This window comes from Rana temporaria, chromosome 3, assembly GCF_905171775.1.
Source record: "Rana temporaria chromosome 3, aRanTem1.1, whole genome shotgun sequence".
NCBI lineage: Eukaryota > Metazoa > Chordata > Amphibia > Anura > Ranidae > Rana > Rana temporaria.
The window spans coordinates 221609442-221633002 of NC_053491.1; the positions used below are offsets into that span (position 1 = coordinate 221609442).

At 44.7% G+C, this 23561-nt stretch overlaps 1 protein-coding gene across 1 annotated transcript in view; it reads right to left on the reverse strand.

The window, feature by feature from the left end:
- Window positions 1-3836: 3836 nt before the first annotated feature.
- The window catches only part of DRAM1 (DNA damage regulated autophagy modulator 1), a 100089-nt gene continuing 80364 nt past the window's right edge, over window positions 3837-23561 (reverse strand). Inside the window, exons 5-7 of the mRNA XM_040344291.1 lie at window positions 20131-20189; window positions 13305-13397; window positions 3837-4084 (exon numbers count right to left, since the gene is read on the reverse strand). Coding sequence (XP_040200225.1) covers window positions 4040-4084; window positions 13305-13397; window positions 20131-20189 — 197 coding nt within the window. The 3' untranslated portion in view covers window positions 3837-4039. The remainder of the gene's footprint in view (window positions 4085-13304; window positions 13398-20130; window positions 20190-23561) is intronic.

The following is a 23561-nucleotide window of genomic DNA, read 5'->3' on the forward strand; positions in this document are numbered from 1 at the left end:
GGCTGCGTTTGATGGGAACAGTGGCTGCGCGTGATTGGCACAGTGGCTGCGTGTGATTGGCACAGTGGCTGCGTGTGATGGGCACAGTGGCTGCGTTTGAAGGGCACAGTGGCTGCGTGTGATTGGCACAGTGGCTGCGTTTGATGGGCAGAGTGGCTGCGTGTTATTGGCACAGTGGCTGCGTGTAATTGGCACAGTGGCTGCGTGTAATTGGCACAGTGGCTGTGTTTGGGAACAGTGGCAACAATTGATTGCACAGTGGCTGCGTGTGATTGGCACAGTGGCTGCGTTTGATAGGAAGAGTGGCTGCGTGTGATTGGCACAGTGGCTGCGTGTGATTGGCACAGTGGCTGCGTTTGAAGGGCACAGTGGCTGCGTGTGATTGGCACAGTGGCTGCGTTTGATGGGCAGAGTGGCTGCGTGTTATTGGCACAGTGGCTGCGTGTGATTGGCACAGTGGCTGCGTTTGATGAGCACAGTGGCTGAGTTTGATGGGCACAGTGGCTGCATGTGATTGGCACAGTGGCTGCGTGTGATTGGCACAGTGGCTGCGTGTGATTGGCACAGTGGCTGCGTGTGATTGGCACAGTGGCTGTGTTTGGGAACAGTTGCAACAATTGATTGCACAGTGGCTGCGTGTGATTGGCACAGTGGCTGCGTTTGATGGGAACAGTGGCTGCGTGTGATTGGCACAGTGGCTGCGTGTGATTGGCACAGTGGCTGCGTGTGATTGGCACAGTGGCTGCATGTGATTGGCACAGTGGCTGTGTTTGGGAACAGTGGCAACAATTGATTGCACAGTGGCTGCGTGTGATTGGCACAGTGGCTGCGTTTGATGGGAACAGTGGCTGCGTGTGATTGGCACAGTGGCTGCGTGTGATTGGCACAGTGGCTGCGTGTGATGGGCACAGTGGCTGCGTTTGAAGGGCACAGTGGCTGCGTGTGATTGGCACAGTGGCTGCGTTTGATGGGAACAGTGGCTGCGTGTGATTGGCACAGTGGCTGCGTGTGATTGGCACAGTGGCTGCGTGTAATTGGCACAGTGGCTGCGTGTAATTGGCACAGTGGCTGCGTGTGATTGGCACAGTGGCTGCATGTGATTGGCACAGTGGCTGTGTTTGGGAACAGTGGCAACAATTGATTGCACAGTGGCTGCGTGTGATTGGCACAGTGGCTGCGTTTGATGGGAACAGTGGCTGCGTGTTATTGGCACAGTGGCTGCGTGTAATTGGCACAGTGGCTGCGTGTGATTGGCACAGTGGCTGCGTTTGATGGGAACAGTGGCTGCGTGTGATTGGCACAGTGGCTGCGTGTGATTGGCACAGTGGCTGCGTGTGATTGGCACAGTGGCTGCGTGTAATTGGCACAGTGGCTGCGTGTAATTGGCACAGTGGCTGCGTGTAATTGGCACAGTGGCTGTGTTTGGGAACAGTGGCAACAATTGATTGCACAGTGGCTGCGTGTGATTGGCACAGTGGCTGCGTTTGATGGGAACAGTGGCTGCGTGTGATTGGCACAGTGGCTGCGTGTGATTGGCACAGTGGCTGCGTTTGAAGGGCACAGTGGCTGCGTGTGATTGGCACAGTGGCTGCGTTTGATGGGCAGAGTGGCTGCGTGTTATTGGCACAGTGGCTGCGTGTGATTGGCACAGTGGCTGCGTTTGATGAGCACAGTGGCTGAGTTTGATGGGCACAGTGGCTGCATGTGATTGGCACAGTGGCTGCGTGTGATTGGCACAGTGGCTGCGTGTGATTGGCACAGTGGCTGCATGTGATTGGCACAGTGGCTGTGTTTGGGAACAGTTGCAACAATTGATTGCACAGTGGCTGCGTGTGATTGGCACAGTGGCTGCGTTTGATGGGAACAGTGGCTGCGTGTGATTGGCACAGTGGCTGCGTGTGATTGGCACAGTGGCTGCGTGTGATTGGCACAGTGGCTGCATGTGATTGGCACAGTGGCTGTGTTTGGGAACAGTGGCAACAATTGATTGCACAGTGGCTGCGTGTGATTGGCACAGTGGCTGCGTTTGATGGGAACAGTGGCTGCGTGTGATTGGCACAGTGGCTGCGTGTGATTGGCACAGTGGCTGCGTGTGATGGGCACAGTGGCTGCGTTTGAAGGGCACAGTGGCTGCGTGTGATTGGCACAGTGGCTGCGTTTGATGGGCAGAGTGGCTGCGTGTTATTGGCACAGTGGCTGCGTGTGATTGGCACAGTGGCTGCGTTTGATGAGCACAGTGGCTGCGTTTGATGGGCACAGTGGCTGCATGTGATTGGCACAGTGGCTGCGTGTGATTGGCACAGTGGCTGCGTGTGATTGGCACAGTGGCTGCATGTGATTGGCACAGGGGCTGTGTTTGGGAACAGTGGCAACAATTGATTGCACAGTGGCTGCGTGTGATTGGCACAGTGGCTGCGTTTGATGGGAACAGTGGCTGCGCGTGATTGGCACAGTGGCTGCGTGTGATTGGCACAGTGGCTGCGTGTGATGGGCACAGTGGCTGCGTTTGAAGGGCACAGTGGCTGCGTGTGATTGGCACAGTGGCTGCGTTTGATGGGCAGAGTGGCTGCGTGTTATTGGCACAGTGGCTGCGTGTGATTGGCACAGTGGCTGCGTTTGATGAGCACAGTGGCTGCGTTTGATGGGCACAGTGGCTGCATGTGATTGGCACAGTGGCTGCGTGTGATTGGCACAGTGGCTGCGTGTGATTGGCACAGTGGCTGCATGTGATTGGCACAGTGGCTGTGTTTGGGAACAGTGGCAACAATTGATTGCACAGTGGCTGCGTGTGATTGGCACAGTGGCTGCGTTTGATGGGAACAGTGGCTGCGCGTGATTGGCACAGTGGCTGCGTGTGATTGGCACAGTGGCTACGTGTGATTGGCACAGTGGCTGCCTGTGATTGGCACAGTGGCGACAATTTATGGTGGCGAAGTGGCTGCGTGTGTTGGCACAAGTGGCTGCGTGTGTTGGCACAAGTGGCTGCATGTGTTGGCACAAGTGGCTGCATGTGTTGGCACAAGTGGCTGCGTGTGATGGGCACAGTGACCCCTCCCGGCCCTGCCTACTGTTATCACCGCGGCGGGGAACATAACAGACAGCGTTCGTTTGAACAGCTGTTTTCCCCGCTGCGCATAGACACTCCCCCTTGGACGGATCTGTCCAATCGCGAGCAAGGGGGAGTGTCTAGGTGACTCCCCCTTGCTCGCGATTGGACAGATCCGTCCAAGGGGAAGTGTCTATGCCACAGATCCGTCCAAGGGGGAGTGTCTATGCGCGGCGGGGAAAACAGCTGTTCAAACGAACGCTGTCTGTAATGTTCCCCGCCGCGGTGATTAACGTGGCAGCGGCGGCGGGGGTGGGCCGGATTAAAAGGTCCGCCGGGCCGTATACGGCCCGCGGGCTGTAGTTTGCCCAGGTCTGGCCTAAACTGAGGAAAAACATTGTTTTTTTATATATTTTTGGGGGATATTTATTATAGCAAAAAGTAAAAAATATTGTTTTTTTACAAAATTTTGCTCTTTTTTTGTATATAGCGCAAAAAATAAAAACCGCAGAAATGATTAAATACCACCAAAAGAAAGCTCTATTTGTGGGGGAAAAAAAAGTCAATTTAGTTTGGGTACAATGTCGCACGAGCAATTGTCAGTTTGCAGTGCCGAATCACAAAAAATAGCCCGGTCATTGGGCAACTAAATCTTCCGGGGATGAAGTGGTGAAAATAAGTTGCCTGAACTGTTGATGAAGGAAAAAAAAATTACAATATTTGAAGATGTACTTAAAAGCTTGCATCCCAATTAATGTTTTCCATTTTTTCATCAATTAATCAGAAACCATTGATTGTAACTTTTTATTGTTATGAAAATATATATAAAACACAAAAAAACAAAAGTTGAAATGGTGCAGTGTAATACTTAAACTATATCTCCAGTACAGAGCAGTGCAAATTGTAAACCAGCAGCAGTAACATTGTTAGTTGGACTGGTTAATATATATTAAAAAGATTTAGTCAATCTATAACACTGTTATAGGGCTGTAATCAAAAATCATCATGAAGTTCTGTTGAAATTGTCAAAGTTACAGCCTGCAAAGAAAAAAAACAAAAGTGTACATATGTCAGATTTTCAATACCAACAATTCACTGTGAAAGAGTTCTGAAAACAAATTTGAAAAAAAAGCAAATAATGTGTTATAGAGGTAAAAGCTGCACTAATACATATGAAATAGACAAGCACATAAAATACCATTCTTGCTGCAGTTCCATAAAAAAACCTGATTTTGGAGACTGTCCCTGATTTGGAGCAATGTCCCTCTTTCCTCCTCATTTGTCCCTAATTTTGGTCTGATCTATACAGTTGTATATAAAATGCACTTTTTATCTATCAAAACGTGTTTTCCAGCACTAAACCTTTCATCTGATTTTTAAATTGTCGCATTTGTAAATTCCAAAAGCCAATATACAGGAATAGTAGTGGTAAAAAAGCACTTATGGGTTTAAAGCGGATCTCCACTCTAAAGTGGAGTCCCGCTGATCGGAACCCTCCCCCCCTCCGGTGTCACATTTGACACCTTTCAGGGGGGAGGGGGGTGCAGATACCTGTCTACAGACAGGTATCTGCACCCACTTCCGGCCCTACGATACGGGCAAAGGACGGGTTTTTTCCTTACCTTCCGTCCGTCCCCCGTTGTATGCTGGGAACACTCGGCTCCCAGCACACAGCGGGAGCCAATCGGCGGGCGCAGCGCGACTCGCGCATGCGCCGTAGGGAACCGGGCAGTGAAGCCGGAGCGCTTCACTTCCTGGTTCCCTCACCGTGGATGGAGGGGGGAGCAGCAGGGTGACGAGCGATCGCTCGTCATCTGCTGCGATCACCGCTGGACTCCAGGACAGGTAAGTGTCCTTATATTAAAAGTCAGCAGCTGCAGTATTTGTAGCTGCTGGCTTTTAATACATGTTTTTAGTGGCACATCCGCTTTAACCAATCTTGTTTTTTTGTACAATTCTCCTTTAAGGGGGTGTGGCAAGGGGTGTGTCCTATGCCTGCATACTTTTGCTGATAGGTGTCCCTCATTTCCATCTTAAAAAATTGGGAGGTATGCTAGTTACCAAACAGGCTCTGCTGCATGCACATATGTCATGGGTGCTTAACCTGTGACCCTCCAGGTGTTGCAGAACTACAAGTCTCATTATGCCTCTGCCTTTGGCAGTCATGATTCTACTGGCCCTTTGAGCACCTATGACATATCAAAAGAAGAACCAACATAGACATAGAACCAAAAGAAGAAAATATTGGGACTTTTTTGGTGCTTCATACGAGATTTCATTCAAAATTAATTATTTATTAAAAAAGACAAATCCATATAAAAAAACTGTCAGTTTTGACATTATTCTGGTTATCCTTAATTATAAAGCGGTAGTTAGAGTAACAATTCCCGACATGTTTGGCCTGTGGGGCTTCATCAGGGGATACATTGTCTGCTAGTGGTCATAGCACGATGTTAAATAGAAAACAAGATATGAATATCTACAACATGTATGGTATTACAGTAGATTTGTTTTTTTTACATATGTTCAACAATGATGGACCAACATTGTTGAATATATGTAAAAATAATATAAAAAAATTACTGTAATACCATACATCCTATAGATATTCATATCTTGTTTTCTATTCAATATAGTGCTATGACCACTAGTGGACAATGTATCGACTGAAGAAGCCCCATGGGTGAAACATTTTGGGAATTGTTACTCTAAGTACTGCTATGTAGCTAAGTAGCACTATGGGTACATAGCCTATACGCTACCTGCCAACCACGCTGCATTATTTCTTTCTATGTGATCACCTGTATTGGTCTCCCCAAAGACTTGTACCTTTTTATCAAATTTCGTTTTTGGTTGTTTTTATTGTTTTTATCCATGCCTAATAAAGGCTCTTTTTATTGGGAATAACTACACCATGTGGAGCTGTTTTCCTTTCCTTTCCATGATTCTATGATTGAACATGCATACTTGCCACCATCTATGAGGATTCCTTCGGGGATTTATCCCATATTGGATACATTCGGCTTCTGACAGTGATTGTCTGCGGTTCCATCGGCTGTTCCACTGCTATTATCGCTTTGAGGAGCTTGTGCATGCTTGATTGACACACTGTCACTGACGAGTGTGTCCACCTTATCTGGTAAGAGTATCCATCTTTTACATTTACCATTCGGATGTTTTGGCTGATCCTGTGAGAGTGATACCTTGATGTGGCCTCTATCATCTGCCTAAATCAATATTGGATTATACTACAGATCATATATTTGATTCCTACTCTGAGAAGACTCTCCTCACATGTTTTTGTAACTTGGTCTACCTCAATGCTGGTTCCTTTGTTTTTTACTTGGACTTTCTGCAACAGGAATAGTTCCTTTTATTAATATTGGACTCTTTTTATTTATATTTCTCTTGTGGCATTCATTGGTATTGCATACATTATTATCTTTGTCACATACCTCCAGGGATCTATATTTGTTTACCCTAGTGGGTTTTATCCATTCTCACTTGATTGTGAGCACCCTTGTGGTATTCATTGATATCACACATATTATATATTTTTTTGTCACATACCTCCAAGTATTTATATTTGTTCACCTAAGTAGATTTATTTACTCTCACTTGATTGTGAGCACTTTGCTACAGCAAAACACTGTATATATATGGTTTCATACCATATATAATTTAGCGCTGCACTTTTTCTTTTTTAAGACTGTACATGGTTTTATATGGATTTGTCTTTTAATTTTTTTTGGAATTTTTAATGAAATTTATGCTAGCTTGTACGAAGAACCAAAAAAGTCCCAATATTTTCTTATTTTGGCCATATTTGATTAGTACGGGATGCTGTGCTGTATCTCGATGATGACTCACCCACAATAATTAATGTCCACCCATGACATATGTTAACAGTAAACATGAACTGGGGGGGGGGGGGTAATTTACATATGTGCTTCTGCTCACTTAACAGGCTTGGTTGTGTTTTTTTAACCAGGCTGCAATGGAGCTCAGGGACCCTGCGGAATTTCAAGACTGGCAGAGCAAAATTACTAATCCTGTGAAACATAAAACAGATTCTCACAATGTATTTGAACTGTGTATTTTTTTACTTGCCTGGAGTTCTGCCAAAGTGAATCAGTCAGCTAAAGACTAGAGTTGGTCCATGCATCTGCCCCAGTTCTAAAACCCCCTTTGCCCCAGTGATATATACTTGTTATCTGCAGTGGACTCCCGGTCCTCCAGGTCTGGCCAGTCACTGTGGAACCCCTTCCACTTTCATCTTTGCAGCAGCTTTGTGTCTAACCTCGGAACAGATTGTCTGCTCACGGTAGAGTATTTTAGTGGTGATAGATCAAATTTTATAAGGATTGCAGGCCCGTGGATTAGGGGACCTAAAGTCAATGTTTTAGGTCTACTTTAACCACAGTTTGTTTGAGGAGTAGGGGTGTAATTGGGAATACTGGGAACCCTAGGATAGATAAATATTTTGATACATAAATAACCCTCACCGTTTTACCCCCAACGTGTACTATATTATATAAATCTCCTTTCTTTCCAGTACTCTCTGTGGGTTTTTAATTTTTCACTGGGTCCACCTCTTTCTCATGATTTGATGGAATTGGTATCCGTTTCTGTTCTTCCCATGATGTTTCAATTGTTGGCTGCACTATTCTTTGGTGTTTATGAATAACCCAATCATCTACAAGAGGGATGATATAGACTTGTTTGAGTACACTATTTTGACTAGTATATATTGTGTTTTTCTTCCATATATTTTGAACTATATGGTCTGATATATTCTTCTATAATTTCCGAGTCTTTTTTATTGTTTGCCTTCCTGATGAAGTGGGCTAATGAGCAATGAAACATGTTGAAGAGATAACAAGCACATTACCCCATTTATGTTATTGAGAATGGGGAAATATGGCAGATGTATCTGTATTAGGTTATGATATTTACATGGAATTTTAACTTCTAAATGTATTTTACCCACTTGCTGACCGCAATACATATATATATGTTGCGGTTTACAAGTGGTTTACAGGGAATATGGCTGAAGATATCAACCATAACCCAGTATCTGCAGGCGGTTGGCTTTGTCATGAAACCAGTCCGAGCAGCTTATGAGCCGCTGGAATGGTTTCCGAAGCGGTTGTTCCCGCCCTCTCCCGCTGTTTGCCAGTGTTTTTCGGGCTTACCGTTTACGCTGGTTCACCCGAGAAACAACCCAACGGCCCTGTCGGCTGCTCCTATAGATGATCAAGGAGTAAACACTATTTTGTTTACTCTATGGCCTTGACATCAATTCCAGTCCAGACTCGAAAAAAAGTACCGTATTTATCGGCGTATAACACGCACAGGCATATAACACGCACCCTAACTTTAAGAGGGAAGTTTTAGGAAAAAAACTTTCCGTAGCCCCCTGTGTATAACACGCAGGCACAGTTTACCCTCTATTTTCAGGGTAAAAAAGTGAGTGTTATACGCCAATAAATACAGTATATATTTTTTGTTTACAAGTTAAAATCATTTTTTTTGGCTAGAAAATTACTTAGAACCCCCAAATATTATATCTATATATATATATATATATATATATATATATATATATATATATGTTTTTTCTAACACCCTAGAGAATAAAATGGCGGTTGTTGCAATACTTTATGTCACACCGTATTTGCGCAGCAGTCTTACAAGCACAATTTGTTTGGAAAAAATACACTTTTTTTAATTAAAAAATAAGACAACAGTAAAGTTAGCCCAATTTATTTAGATAATGTGTTGCAGAGTATATTGATACCCAACATGTCATGCTTTAAAATTGAGCCCACTTGTGGAATGGCGACAAACGTTCACACTTAAAGATCTCCATTGGTGACATTTAAACATTTCTACAGGTTACCAGTTTTGAGTTACAGAGGAGGTCTAGTGCTAAAATGATTGCTCTTGCTCTAACAATTGCGCAGATACCTGACATGTGTGGTTTGAACACAGTTTTCATATGCGGGCGTGACTTGCATATGCGTTCACTTCTGCGCACAAGCTCGGTAGGACAAGGCCCTTCAAAAAAATCTATTTCATTTTAATTCTAATTTATTTTACTTTTTATTTTTTATTTTTACACTGTCCTTTTAAAAAAAATGTTTTGGGTCACTTTTATTCCTATTACAAGGAACTCTTGAAATATGTATAACCCCCAAACACGCTCTGAATATTGTAGACAACACACACCTTTCAAAGTTCTTTGTACCAGAAAAGAAATCGCAGTGACACCTGATCTCGGACATGTATTCCATACTGTTCTCTGACCACAGCCCAAAACAACATAGCAAGCATTAGATGGGAAAGGAAACTCTCCCTCAACCTCTCAGATGAGGAATGGGAAAATATATACTCTTATATCCATAAAGGCTCAATCAACGTCTCTGCACAGGAAAATGGCTTTAAAGTATTTTCTAGATGGTACAAGACATCCCTTCGATTACACAAAATTTCTCCCATCATACCCCCCAACTGTTGGAGATGCTCAGATAAAGAAGAATCACTCCTTCATTTATACTGGTCGTGTCCCTTACTCCAAAACTTTTGTATGATGTCCATCGCCTCACGACTCAAATTACCACCTATCCGATAGACTTTACCCCGGCATCATCGCTCCCTAGCCCTGCGCCTCTTGAACGCTGCGAAAATGTGTATTCCAGTCCAATGGAAATCGACCAATCCCCCAACCAATGCCAATTGGATCAGACGCATAAATAAAATTTCAGAATTGTAAAACCTGGTGCATCAAGCTAAAAACACGCCCTCCAAATTCCGGAAAACTTGGTCTTGCTGGCAGCACTTCCAAACGACTGATGAATACTCCCGCTTACTTTCTCAGTGATATCTGATGATATACCCTGTCAGGTCATCGGAGGAGGAAAGGAAAGACCCACCCTTTTCCCCTCTCATCTTTACCTTTTCATCCCCCCCCCCCCCATTATCTATTTACTATTTTACCATCCTAACCTTTTCCCTCTATAGAGACAGATTTTTCATCCCCCTCTCCACACTTACTACCTCCCCCCGCTAATTATTCCCAATATCTTACCTCTCTCCCACAAGGAGTCTTTTCTTCTGCTAACCCACCTACCTCCCCATTCACATAACAGAATCCCCCCACCACCTTACTTGAGCATTTTGACCACTGATTAAGCCTGCTAGAACCGCCTTTCTCCGCGTGGGTTGCTAGTGGTCCAGTGACCGCAACCCTACAAGGAAATAACAGATATGGAGACAATAGGCTGCTAACCACTGAAAACACAGTGTAACCAATATTTGACATTAGACAATCAGCCCAGGACATCCCCCCACACAATGAGACCACACGCAATTGTTCCTTACCCCAACATCCTACATGATTTATATCCCCCACCTACACAACTAACACCAATGTTTTGCACAAGACATAGACGTTAAAAGTTACTCTAACTAGTAGGCTCCCTGAGGCACAACCATAGAGAAACGTCAACACACTGTTTAAACACAGTATCCAAGACCCCCATGTAACTACTCTATTTATTTTGGGCACAGTCATCCATATTGTCAACTGTTTTTGCTGTACCCTGTTTATTGTATACTTACTAATGTTAATCCTGATATCTGGTATTAATACATTGTACTAGACTTTATCTACCATACAACCATTTCTCTTTTTTTTACGGAGACGTTTTTATTAAAACAAAAAAGGAAAATGGTACAGAAATTAAAACAAAACTACGGTACAGCAGAGGTTCAGTACAGTAAGGAACTCAAGACAATAAGATTACCAGGATAATCACAGGACAGTATATGAGGTTAGACCCTGTTGGGTCTAGAATGGGCAGCTGGATGAGGCGATCACAACCCACTTACAGTTCAAGGCAACAGGCACCAACCATGATGGGGGGGGGAGATGTGGGGGTCCATGTAGGCCCACGAGGTTCCTGGAGCACCATCAGTCTATCCTGTCTCATTGGCAGTCGGCCCTGAACATTATTGGACTAGCGGACACCGACTGGGGGAGGCATCACCACTCGCATGTGGGAGGTGGTGGGGCGAACAGAGTGCACTACAGAGCATCAGAGTGCTATCACCCCTTTGTGGAGAAAGTCCTAGAGTCCAAGGCTATGGTCAGTCATGTCATTATACAGTGATCAATCTAGCCGTCTCCCATTATTTCCAGACTTTGTCAAATTTTTTAGGGCATTTGTGGCCCATATACGTCAGTTTGTAAAGAGGCAGTACTGAGTCAACCAGTGCAAGCCATTGAGTCACCGTGGGGGGAGTCACCAATTTCCACTGTCGCAGCAACGCCTTTCTGGCATAAAAACAGAGATAAAACAATTGCAGCCTGGCATCTGTAGAATGAGTCACCAATTCCATGATACCCAAGAGGAGAACCTTAGGGTCCAGTGATATCTGGAGTTTAGTAGCAGCGTTGATTTCTGCCACCACCTCACCCCAGTAGTTCTGGATGACAGGGCAGGCCCAAATGACATGATAGAATGTTCCTACCGTCTGCTGGAATTCCAGGAAAGGGAGCAGCGTCCCAGCAGGCATAATTTGTTGTACCTTCACTATCCCAAACCTGGCCCAGACACTGGGGTCCGGGATAGATCTGAAATGCGAGAGTTTGTGATTACCCCACAGCGGGGCATGAGGGGAGATGGAGTCAGGCGCTGCAACAACTGCAGTGACCCTCTCCCAAACCTGAATCGTAGTACGCATTGGGAGAGTTACATGTGGGGTAGCTTTAGGTCCCCTATAAACCAAATTAGTAAGAGCTGAGTAGGAGCCCATAACAGCAGCCTCAAGGTTTACTGCGGGATTAGATCTGGTTTGCTGAAACCACCAGCGAACAGTGACCAGCACTGCCGCCCAGTAATACTTCCTGAAGCAAGGTAAAGCCAGCCCACCCGAGGACAAAGGGAGCTGAAGTTTGCGCTGAGCTATCCTGGGAGCCCCTCCACCCCAAATAAATGTGGAGACTATGTCATCCAGTCTTTGAAAGAAGGAGGCAGGGATGGGGACTGGGGTACTCCAAAATATATACAAGAATTTAGGAAGGAACACCATTTTTAACAGGTTTACCCTCCCCACCGGTGTCAAGGGGAGTGTTTTCCAGGCCTGTCATTTCACAATCAGGTTTTGCAGCACCGGGTAGAGTTTATCAGTTAGGTAGTGCGTCAGATCATTACTGATACCAATCCCAAGGTATCGAAATTTAGAGACTCTGCGCAGTGGTGTTAAGTCCGCCGTAGGGGGGGGCAAGGTCATATAGGCGGAATAGGCTGGATTTACCCCAGTTGATTAGAACCCCAGAAAATCCACCGAATCTGTTTATAATCCCGAGGTTTGGCACCAGGGATTGAGAGTCATCACTGAGATATAAAAGGGTGTCATGAGCGTTTAGCGATACCCATTCAATCAACGGTCCTACCTCCAGTCCCCTCACCTCATGCTCTGAGCAGAGCAATATATCCATGGGCTCAATGGCCAGGGTAAAAAGCCCCGGAGATAGTGGGCAACCCTGCCTCGTCCCACAACCATTTCTCTTTATGTACCCCATCTCTTGTTTACAATAAAAAAATCGATTTGGATTTTTTTTATAATTTGTATAAATAAAATGTTACTTTTTATTTAAACTTTTTTTGTGGCAACGATAAAGTTCTGAAATGCCTCGTAAACACGACCGGACTTTTGCCCGTGAGTCCGCCGTGAGTCAGACGGAAAGATAGAGAACAGGTTCTTTATCTAAGGTTCGTCAGACTTCCGACAAAAAAAGTCAGATGGAGGCTACAGACGGCCGGACTTTCAGAGAAAAAAAGCCCGTCTGACTTTTTTTCTCGGAAAGTCCTGCTGTGTGTACGAGGCATTAGTGTTTCTTAGGTTGTTTTTTTTTTTGAGGCACAAAAAGAAGCGAGAGGAAATTTCTTTAAGACGAGAGGAATTCCTCTCTTGGAAAGCTGTTACCAAAACAGGTGCCACTTTCTATGACAGCTATAACATTTTGGATTTCATATCCCTTTCTGCCTGGGTGACATTGGTCACATGGACAAATAAATAGGTAACTCTTCCTAATCAGACACAAAACAAAAACTCACTAAGGTTTAAAATTTTCTCTACTACCCAACAAAAAAAAACTTTTTGGCTATAAGTATACTTTAACATTTTCTTTATAAAAAGTTTGTTCCACACTTCAAACATCATTGCATGGACAGTGTTTAGTTATACCAACCTGAAAATCTCTGATGAATGTTAGGAAAAATGTAACAAAGCCAAAAGCTACAATCCATTCACAAACAGCACTTGCTTGGTGATACGGGGATGGCTAGAGAGGGAAAGGAGAGTGAGATGATTATTGGGGGGGGGGGGGGGGGGGGGGAACTTGCATCAAGGAATATACAGTATGTCCATAATGTTTATGAAAATGAAAAGCTATTCTAGTTTTTGTCTAACTGAACAGTTATTTGCATTTCCAGTGCAGCCTTGGTTCATAACACCAGGTGGCCTATCTAAAAATATGTTTTGCTTTTTCTCTGGATTCAGCACTTTTGATTTTTGAGCCATTTAGAAAACCTTTTTTTACAGCATTATTTTGCACTCCACTCCACTTTGTTCTGTCTTTTTTTTTGTTTCATGAAATTTTACAATTTTCTCATATTTATAAATCAACAATTTAATTCTGAAGATAAAGCTTGCAGCTTTTCCCCTACTTTAAACAGATTAAAATTATTGTCTTTGATAACAACCATGGTAAAACATGTCTGCCCTTTCAGGGCACCGTAGGAGAGTAAAATATATATATATATATATATATATATATATATATATACACACACACACTATATTGCCAAAAGTATTGGGACACCTGCCTTTACACTAACATGAACTTTAATGGCATGTCTGTAGGGTTCAATATTGAGTTGGCCCACCCTTTGCAGCTATAACAGCTTCAACTCTTCTGGGAAGGCTGTCCACAAGGTTTAGGAGTGTGTTTATGGGAATGTTTGACCATTCTTCCAGAAACGCATTTGTGAGGTCAGGCACTGATGTGGACAAGAAGTCCTGGCTCACAGTCTCTGATCTAATTCATCCCAAAGGTGTTCTATCAGGTTGAGGTCAGGATTGGTCAAATTCCTCCACCCCAAACTCACTCATCCATGTCTTTATGCACCTTGCTTTGTGCACAGTCATGTTGGAACAGGAAGGGGTGATCACCAAACTATTCCCACAGTTGGGAGCATGAAATTGTCCAAAATGTCTTGGTATGCTGACACCTTAATGCCGCATACACATGGTCGGAATTTCCGAACCAAAAAAGTTTGAGAGCTTTTGGTCGAAAATTCCGACCGTGTGTAGGCCCCATCTGACTTTTTCTGTCGGAATTTCCAACAGCACAAATTTTCAGAGCTGGTTCTTAAATTTTTCCAATGGGAAAAGTTCTTGTCGGAAATTCCGATCGTCTGTATGCAATTCCGACTCTCCAAAAAAACACGCATGCTCAGAATTAATTTGACGCATGCTCGGAATCATTTTGGACTCGTTGTAGTGTTGTACGTCACCCTCTTCATTACCTCACATTAGTGGCCACCAGTGCATAGGAGGAATCCCTTCAGTTCTCCCATAGAGAGGAGTTTATGTCCCATGGTTGAGACACAGGTTCTTTCATTCTATTACTAGGGTAGGACCCACTAATTCAGGGTATCAACAAACAATAGTCACTGCCCCTACCTATGAATGGTATAATAAGGAGCGCTGGAATGGGCGTATAAACATACAAAAACATAGAATATCCAGGCTCAAACTTACCGACCAATCAGCAACCAACCAAATTCCCCTGTCTAACTGGTGCGTTAAAAACAGAGGCTTAGTTGCACACATCTACCCACTAATTCAGGGTACTTTGTCGCAGTAAGTGGGCTTAGCACTATATGACCATATAATATGACCAATCCCCCGTATTTTTGAATATGTTCAGGTGTTTTTAACTAGCCTTGCAGGATAAATGTCATTTTTGCATGTGTGCGCTATAATCTGTTTTGTACTGTGTTTGGTCTTATAGCAGCACCATCTTAGATGTATAGCATTTTTAGAATGTGCCCCCCCCCCCCCCAAGTATGTTTTTGTACGTCACCGCGTCACGGTTTTCTTGTCGGATTTTCCGATCATGTGTACGCAGCATGAGAGTTCCCTTCACTGGAACTAAGAGGCCAAGGCCAACCCCTGAAAAACAACCCTAATCCCCCCTCCACTAAATGATTTGGACCAGTGCACAAAGCAAGGTCCTGATGAGTGAGTTTGAAGTGGAGGAACTGACCTCAACTCAATAAAACACCTTTGGGATAAATTAGAGTGGAGACTATGAGCCAGGCCTTCTCGTCCAATATCAATGCCTAACCTCACAAATGCGCTTCTGGAGGAATGGACATACATTCCCATAGACACACTCCTAAACCTTGTGGACTACTTCCCAGAAGAGTTGAAGCTGTTATAGCTGCAAAGGCTGGGCCAACTCAATATTGAACCCTACGGACTAAGGCCCAGATTCACAAACGAGATACGACAGCGTATCTCCAGATACGCCGTCGTATCTCTGAGTTGCGCCGTCGTATCTATGCGCCTGATTCTTAGAATCAGTTACGCATAGATTTCCATTAGATCCGACCAGCGTAAGTCTCTTACGCCGTCGGATCGTAACTGCATATTTACGCTGGCCGCTAGGGGCGTGTACGCTGATTTACGCTTAGAAATATGTAAATCAGCTAGATACGCGAATTCACGAACGTACGCCTGACCGACGCAGTACAGATACGCTGTTTACGTTAGGCTTTTCCCGGCGTAAAGTTACCCATGCTATATGAGGAGTATATGCGGCGTACCAATGTTAAGTATGGCCGTTGTTCTCGCGGCGTAATTTGAAAATTTTACGTCGTTTGCGTAAGTCGTCCGTGAATGGGGCTGGACGTAATTTACGTTCACGTCGAAACCAATACATCCTTGCGGCGTATTTGGAGCAATGCACACTGGGATATGTCCACGGACGGCGCATGCGCCGTTCGTGAAAAACGTCAATCATGTCGGGTCATGGCTATTTTACATAACACACGCCCCCCCTGTTCCAAATTTGAATTAGGCGGGATTACGCCAGCCGATTTACGCTACGCCGCCGCAACTTACGGAGCAAGTGCTTTGAGAATACAGCACTTGCCCGTCTAAGTTGCGGAGGCGTAACATAAATCGGAACGTTACGCCGCCGTAAAGATACGCCGCTGTACGAGAATCTGGCCCTTAAAGTTCATGTGAGTGTAAAGGCAGATGTCCAAATACTTTTGGCAATATAGTGTATAAATTATTATTCAAAGTCTTGTAGCTGTAGAACAAGATAAATATTAACAGTATTGCCTTCATGCTGTTTTCTATAGCTGTTCTTACCCTGTCCTGTGCAGTTACATCACATACTGTCAGTACCACTGTAGAAATAGCAGTTGCTGCTGCTGACTGGTCTGTAGGCACATTCCCGTATTCCACCTAACAGGGAACAGTGCACAGAACAGGGGAAAAGCAGCTGCGTGGGTGGCGCATACAGATATCTAACATTTCCTAGAAGTGTTGGATTCTTGTAAAACATGAAAAACATGATTTGTGAAAACTTCATAAAAAATTATTAAACTGCAAGAAGACAATACTATTCAACTTGGTCTAGGCTTTCATTTGAATACATTTATCTGGTGAAATGGTTTCTTTAAGGGTTGTCTTTAGAGTTAGGACTGCAAAAATATTGGGGTGCCTTGGAGCAGCTCTGCAGCTTACGCATGTATTTGCAAATGTGTGCAAACTAAACCCCTGTTTTGAACGCAAACTGTTAGACAGAATAATTTGGTTAGTAGCAGATTTTATGGCGAGCTGAGCTGGGAATATTCTTTGGTTTTGTTATGTATCAGGTGTACATGTCTGAGGAATTGGAATGCTGAATTGCTAGTTTAGGACAACAGAGGCAACATAACTATATCCACTTTAAATCCTTCTTAAAGAGGAAGTAAACCGGCCCCGATAAATGGGGATTTTTTTTTTACCTGCAAGAGAAAGGCATAATGAGCTAGTATGCATCGCATACTAGCTCAATATGTTGCACTTACCTGAGATCGCAGCCCCCAAAGTCCTCCTCGTCCCCCTCCGCCGCCATGTACTCTCGCATCCTCTTCCTGTTATCGCCGCTCCGGCTCTGTGATTGGCCAGAGTGGCGATGACGTCACTCCCGCACATGCCTGCAGGACCGGCAGGTCCCCGCGCATGCACGGGAATACGGCATTAACCCTGGTTATGCCATTAAGAAAAACTGCACTTTCAGTGTGTCTGCGCCGTTGTCATCGGCATCTGTAATTACTGTAAATATCTCCTAAACCATGCAGGTTTAGGAGATATTTAGATATTTAGGAGATATTTCTTGCACCTACAGGTAAGCCTTAATCTAGGCTTACCTGTAGGTGCAAGATGTGTGGTTGGGTTTACAACCACTTTAATGAAAAAGCCTTAAAGGGGTTGTAAAGGTACAATTTTTTTCCTAAGTATCATCCTTTACCTTAGTGCAGTCCTCCTTCACTTACCTCATCCTTCGATTTTGCTTTTAAATGTTCATATTTCTTCCAAGAAATCCTCACTTCCTGTTCTTCTGTCTGTAACTCCACACAGTAATGCAAGGCTTTCTCCCTGGTGTAAAGTGTCCTTCTCACCCCTTCCCTTGGACTACAGGAGAGTCAAGACGCTCTCTACATTGCAGATAGAGAAAGGAGCTGTGTGTTAGTGGGCGTCCTGGCTCTTTTGTAGTCCAAGAGAGGGGGGCGAGCACAACACTCCACACCAGGGAGAAATCCTTCCATTACTGTGTGTAGTTACAGACAGAAGAACCGGAAGTGAGGATTTCTCAGAAGAAATAAGGACATTTAAAAGCAAAATCGAAGGATGAGGTAAGTGAAGGAGGACTGCACTAAGGTAAAGGAAGCTATTTAGGGAAAAAAAATTGTACCTTTACAACCCCTTTAAAGTATAACTAAAGGCAAGGGAGGGTTTAACCCCTGTCCTTTTTTGCAATCTGTGTCCCATTGGGGAGATTTTACTTTACTGCCTGTCACATACAAACGGGAAGTGATGGGAAATCCCCCCAAAGTGAGGAAATCCCTGGTTGTCAGTATGGTCACTTAAAGGGGTTGCAAAGGTAATTTTTTTCCCTAAATAGCTTCCTTTACCTTAGTGCAGTCCTCCTTCACTTACCTCATCCTTCGATTTTGCTTTTAAATGTCCTTATTTCTTCTGAGAAATCCTCACTTCCTGTTTTTCTGTCTGTCTGCAGTAATGCAAGGTTTTTTCCCTGGTGTGGAGAAAGCCTCTTGAGGGGGGAGCAGGAGTGTCAGGACACCCACTAACACACAGCCCTTTCCTCTATCTGCAAAGTAGAGAGTGTCCTGACTTGCCTGCTCACCCCCTCCCCCCTCAAGAGGCGTTCTCCACACCAGGGAGAAAGCCTTGCATTACTGTGTGGAGTTAGAGACAGAAGAACAGGAAGTGAGAATTTCTCAGAAGAAATAAGGACATTTAAAAGCAAAATCGAAGGATGAGGTTAATGAAAGAGGACTGCACTAACGTAAGGGGAAGCTATTTAGAAAAAATAAATAAATTACCTTAACAACCCCATAATCTGTGTGTCAGGTCACCTGTGGCCAGATGACAAATGCACCCCGTTGGAGTCAGGGGTGCACCACAAGGTAGTGAACCCTATAGCAGACTGCTGTGGATGGACCACAGAGTGGATATGGAGGAGAGGTTCACTGGGGCACAAACAGGGATCCTGCAGGAAGCTTGAGCCCAAGATTCCCCAGGGCGTGGAGTCTAAGATCCAGTTGGTGTTCACCAGAGGCTCTAGTGGTGAGGATACCTTCGCTGCAACTGAATCCAGGTCGTGGCCCCCGGAGTCCCCCAGGTCACGCTCCGCAGGGAGAGAGGGGAAGCAGCCACTCAGGACACAAGAGATAGTGAAGGGTAAGCCAAGGTCGGGGCGACAAGCAGGCAAGGATAAACAAGGGACAGGCCAAGGGTCAGGGTCACAGGCAAACACGTGTAGTCAGGGACAAGACACAATTGGTACACAGAGACAAACGTAACACATGGCAAGCAGGAACACAAAGCTAACAAACAACGTTGATCAGCAATGCAGACCTGCAGTGCACTGGTTAATATAGAGTTCCTGGAATGGCCTTGGGTGGAGCCATCAGGAAGGAGAGATGATAAAGGCAGCCAGGTGAGAGGGCCTGGCCTCTAAGATGAACACATGGAGAGCAAGGTAAGCTGCCAGACATTACTGCATATCCATGACACTGTGATAACAGTAAGCAGAGAGGGTGAACCTCCCCAACAGGAGTGCAGACTGCAATAACAACCCGACTAGTGTTCTAATCCCACTCAATTCAAATATATAAAATATGTTACCTTTAGTTATACTTAAAGTATATGTAAACTCTCATCTTGTAAAATAACCCTTTCAGTTTAAAATGCAAATTGAAGGCAAAACATTTGTATGTGTGTGTATATATATACATACATACAAACAGTATATAAAAAATTATAAACACTTTTTTTTTATTTGTTATATGTGATGACATAACCTCTGCTTTCAGAAGCATAAGGTACCTAGAGAAGTGGGGGCAGAGATTGCAGGTGGCAAGAGGTGTCAGCAGGAGGCAGAAAGACAGCCATACATTGATCTCCCCTGTGAAGAGCTGTGCAAGGGGGTGTGTCAGCAGAGGTCTTGGCCATTGGAGGATAGGCAGGCTGTTCTCCCAGCACAGCCAGAAAATGGACCATGCTGGGATGGTTGAGCTTCTATATTTAAAATAGGAAAGCAGGAGAACTGTCAGGATCACCAGATATTTCATAGAAAAGGAAGAAATACAAAAAGAAGCAGATACTTTTTAACACAAGTACATGGTACAACAGACATAAATCAGGAATATGAAATGCTGAGGTAACAAACGCTTCAGTGTTAATGCTCACTAAATATAGATACACACCTCTTCTCCAGGCTCACATTTAAATGTCCCAATGCCTACAAATGATGCACATGCAATCACTGTTAGATGGATCCACTAAGGAACAATACAGGAGAATGAGTGTTTTTTTTATAGATACACAGAAAAATTTCTACCCATAGAAATGAAAGGAAATCTGTCAAGATAGAAATATTAATGATGCAATTCCTGTCTTATTGCCATCTACTTGCCATCTATATCCTGGGTATATCCTGGGTTTACTAGAGAGCCCTAACACTGATCAAACATGCAGGACCAGAGTTTTCAGACTTCTTTTGCTGCATGCTTTTCTAGGTCAATGACTCACTAGACAGTGATTTTCCAGGTTTCCAATTGGAGCCCTGGTAATTGATTCTTAAAGTAGTTGTAAACCCTATAAAAAAAACCTGTAAGACAAAAGCATAATGAGGTAGTATGCATTGCATATTAGCTCATTATGAAATGCTTACCTTACATCAAAGCCCCCACAACGGTCATCGTACCCCCCTCCGGCTGGCGACATCTCTCCTAGGGGTTACTTCCGGGTATCGCGGCTCCGGTGCTGTGATTGGCCGGAGCCGCGATGACATCACTCCCGTGCATGCATGCGGGAGCCATCGGTAATGGCACACTGACTGAAGCAACGACACATACGTGCCATTGCTTCAGTTTGCTCTTGTGTGCATGTGCCGATGACATTGGCACATGCAGGACACAGGGAATATTATAGGCTTACCTGTAGCATAAAGTGGTTGTAAAGGATTTACAACCACTTTAAAAACAAGTTATGCCTCCTACACACGACCGTTTTTCACGACGAGAAAACTGCCATTTTTTATATTGGTCGTGAAAAACGGTCGTGTGTATGCTCCCTAGCAGTTTTCTCGCCGAAAAAACTGCCCGTAAAAAAATTGAAACCAGCTCTCTTTTTTCTCGTTGTGTTTACCGTCAGTCTTTTTCTCGTCGTGAAAAACGGTCGTGTGTATGCTTTTCCGAGGGGGAAAAAAAACGCACAAGCTCAGAATCAAGTATGAGACGGGAGCACTCATTCTGGTAAAACTAGCGTTCGGAATGGAGATATCACATTCGTCACGCTGTAACGGACTGAAAAGCGCAAATTGTCTCTCACCAAACTTTTACTAACACAAGAATCAGCAAAAGCAGCCCAAAGGGTGGCGCCATTTGAAAGGAACGTCCTCTTTATAGTCCCGTCGTACGCGTTGTACGTCACCGCGCTTTGGTCGGACTTTTTTTGCATTAACGTGTGTATGCAAGTCAGGCTGGAGAGGAATAACATCGGGAAAAACGATAGCTTTTTGCACATTAGGAAAAACGATGGTGTGTACAAGGCATAAGTGATAGCATCCCCATATTTCTATCATCATAGGTTCACTTTAAACTGTGAAGACGCTCAGGCAAAATTTGGATTCTCACAAATAGTTATATGATGTTTCCCATAGCTATTCATTTTTTTTAATTATCTGAAAATGCCATACAAATGTTAAGGGTATACCCAGTGGCATAGTAACAGGGGTAGCAGATGTTGTAATTGTAATTGGGCCCCTATTACCTTGGAATCGTGGGGCCTATCTAGCCATATCTATCTTAAAGCAGGGGTTCACCCTATTAAAAAAAAAAAAAATGTTTTTTTTTCTTCTAGCATAACATGAGGCATAGTAGCGCGAGCTACAGTATGCCTGTCTTTATTTTTTTAGTCCGGTACTCACTGTGTAATCGTAACGACAAGATTCCGACCCCCCTCGGGGAATGGGCGTTTCTATAGAGAGGCAGCATGATTGACGGCCGGCTCTGGCACGTCACGCTTCTCCGGAAATACCCAAAATAGGACTTGGCGCTTCACGGCGCCTGCGCATAGTCTGTGCGCAGGCGCCGTATAGCGCCGTGAAGAGCCGAGACCTGTAGCGGCTGTCTGCGGGGAGCGTGACGTGCCAGAGCCGGCCGTCAATCACCTTCCCTCTCCATAGGAACGCCCATTCCCCGCGGGGAGTCAAAATCTTGTGTCTACGATTACACTGTGAGTACGGGACTAAAAAAATAAAGACAGGCATACTGTAGCTCGCGCTACTATGCCGAATTTTATGCTAAAAACATGTTAATAAGGGTGAACCACCGCTTTAAGCAAGTATGCAGCTAAATCACCTTTCCTAGAGAAGAGGGATTACAGTATACTGTGCAATATAAAGAAGCTTTTGGTTGTTATGAGGATCTGTATTTTATGTAAAAGGAGTAATAAGTGGTTGTATTAATTTCATGGGGATTTACGGGGGATAGGAATATTAAATGTAAAGCACTGTGTATGGGGTTTTGGCTCCCTTCTTGCACTGGGGACTAGAGCCATCAAACTGTGCCACTAGGTACAACTACACCTGCTGAGACCAATACCTTATTATGTAGCCACTTGGTCTGCTCTATCATAATGTCAATCTCACCAATGAAGCTTTAAGTTATTATAAAAACTCTGACAAATGTGGTATATTGCTTTCAGAGGTCTTATGTAAGCTGCATAGCAGCTAAATGGTTGGCTAGGACTATAATTATGCTAACTTTATACCCTATTCATAGATATACCCCCAATGTGCATAGGTGTTATCTATTATAGCATGTCCTTGTTCAAAAGTCAAAACCATATTGCTTTAAAGGTGGAATGGCACTTTTATGGCACTTTTATGTACTTTATACAGTAGATGCAGGGCCGGCCATAGGTGTTCAGGCGCCCTGTGCGAGCTAATCTTGTGGCACCCCCCCATCTTCACCCCTCACCCCCTGGTCACCTAAACATACACAATGAGGCTCTATTCTCTGGAGCCTGGGGAGCGACAATGAGGAGGAAGAGGTGAGGCAAGAGTCAGCGGCGCCCCTAGGTGGCAGTGCGTCCTAGGCGGCTGCCTTCCTAATCCGCCTAGTGGTAGCGCCGGCCCGACCCTGCTACCACTCACATTCTGCGAGCTGTGATGGTCACACGGCGCCCCTGTTGCTATGGCACCCTGTGCGGCCGCACAGTTCGCACACCCCAAAGGCCGGCCCTACATAGATGTATCTTAAGCCCTTGCCGACCAGTGCACGACGATGTACGTCGGCACAATGGCACGGCTGAGCAAATGGGCGTACCTGTAAGTTCCCTTTAAATGGCGGCATAGTGGGCACCCGCGCGCCGCCCACATCGTACTGCGTGAGCGTGCACGCAGACTCAATGTCTCCCGGGAGCTCACGATCGAGACACGGAGCATCAGAACGGGGAGATGTTCTGCCTAGTAACATGACAGGGATCTACTGCTCCCTGTCATCGGGAGCAGTGATATCTGTTATGTTCTAGTGAGACAATCCCCCTTACAGTTAGAATCACTCCCTAGGACACACTTAACCCCTTGATTGCCCCCTAGTGTTTAACCCCTTCCCTGCCAGTGTCATTTACA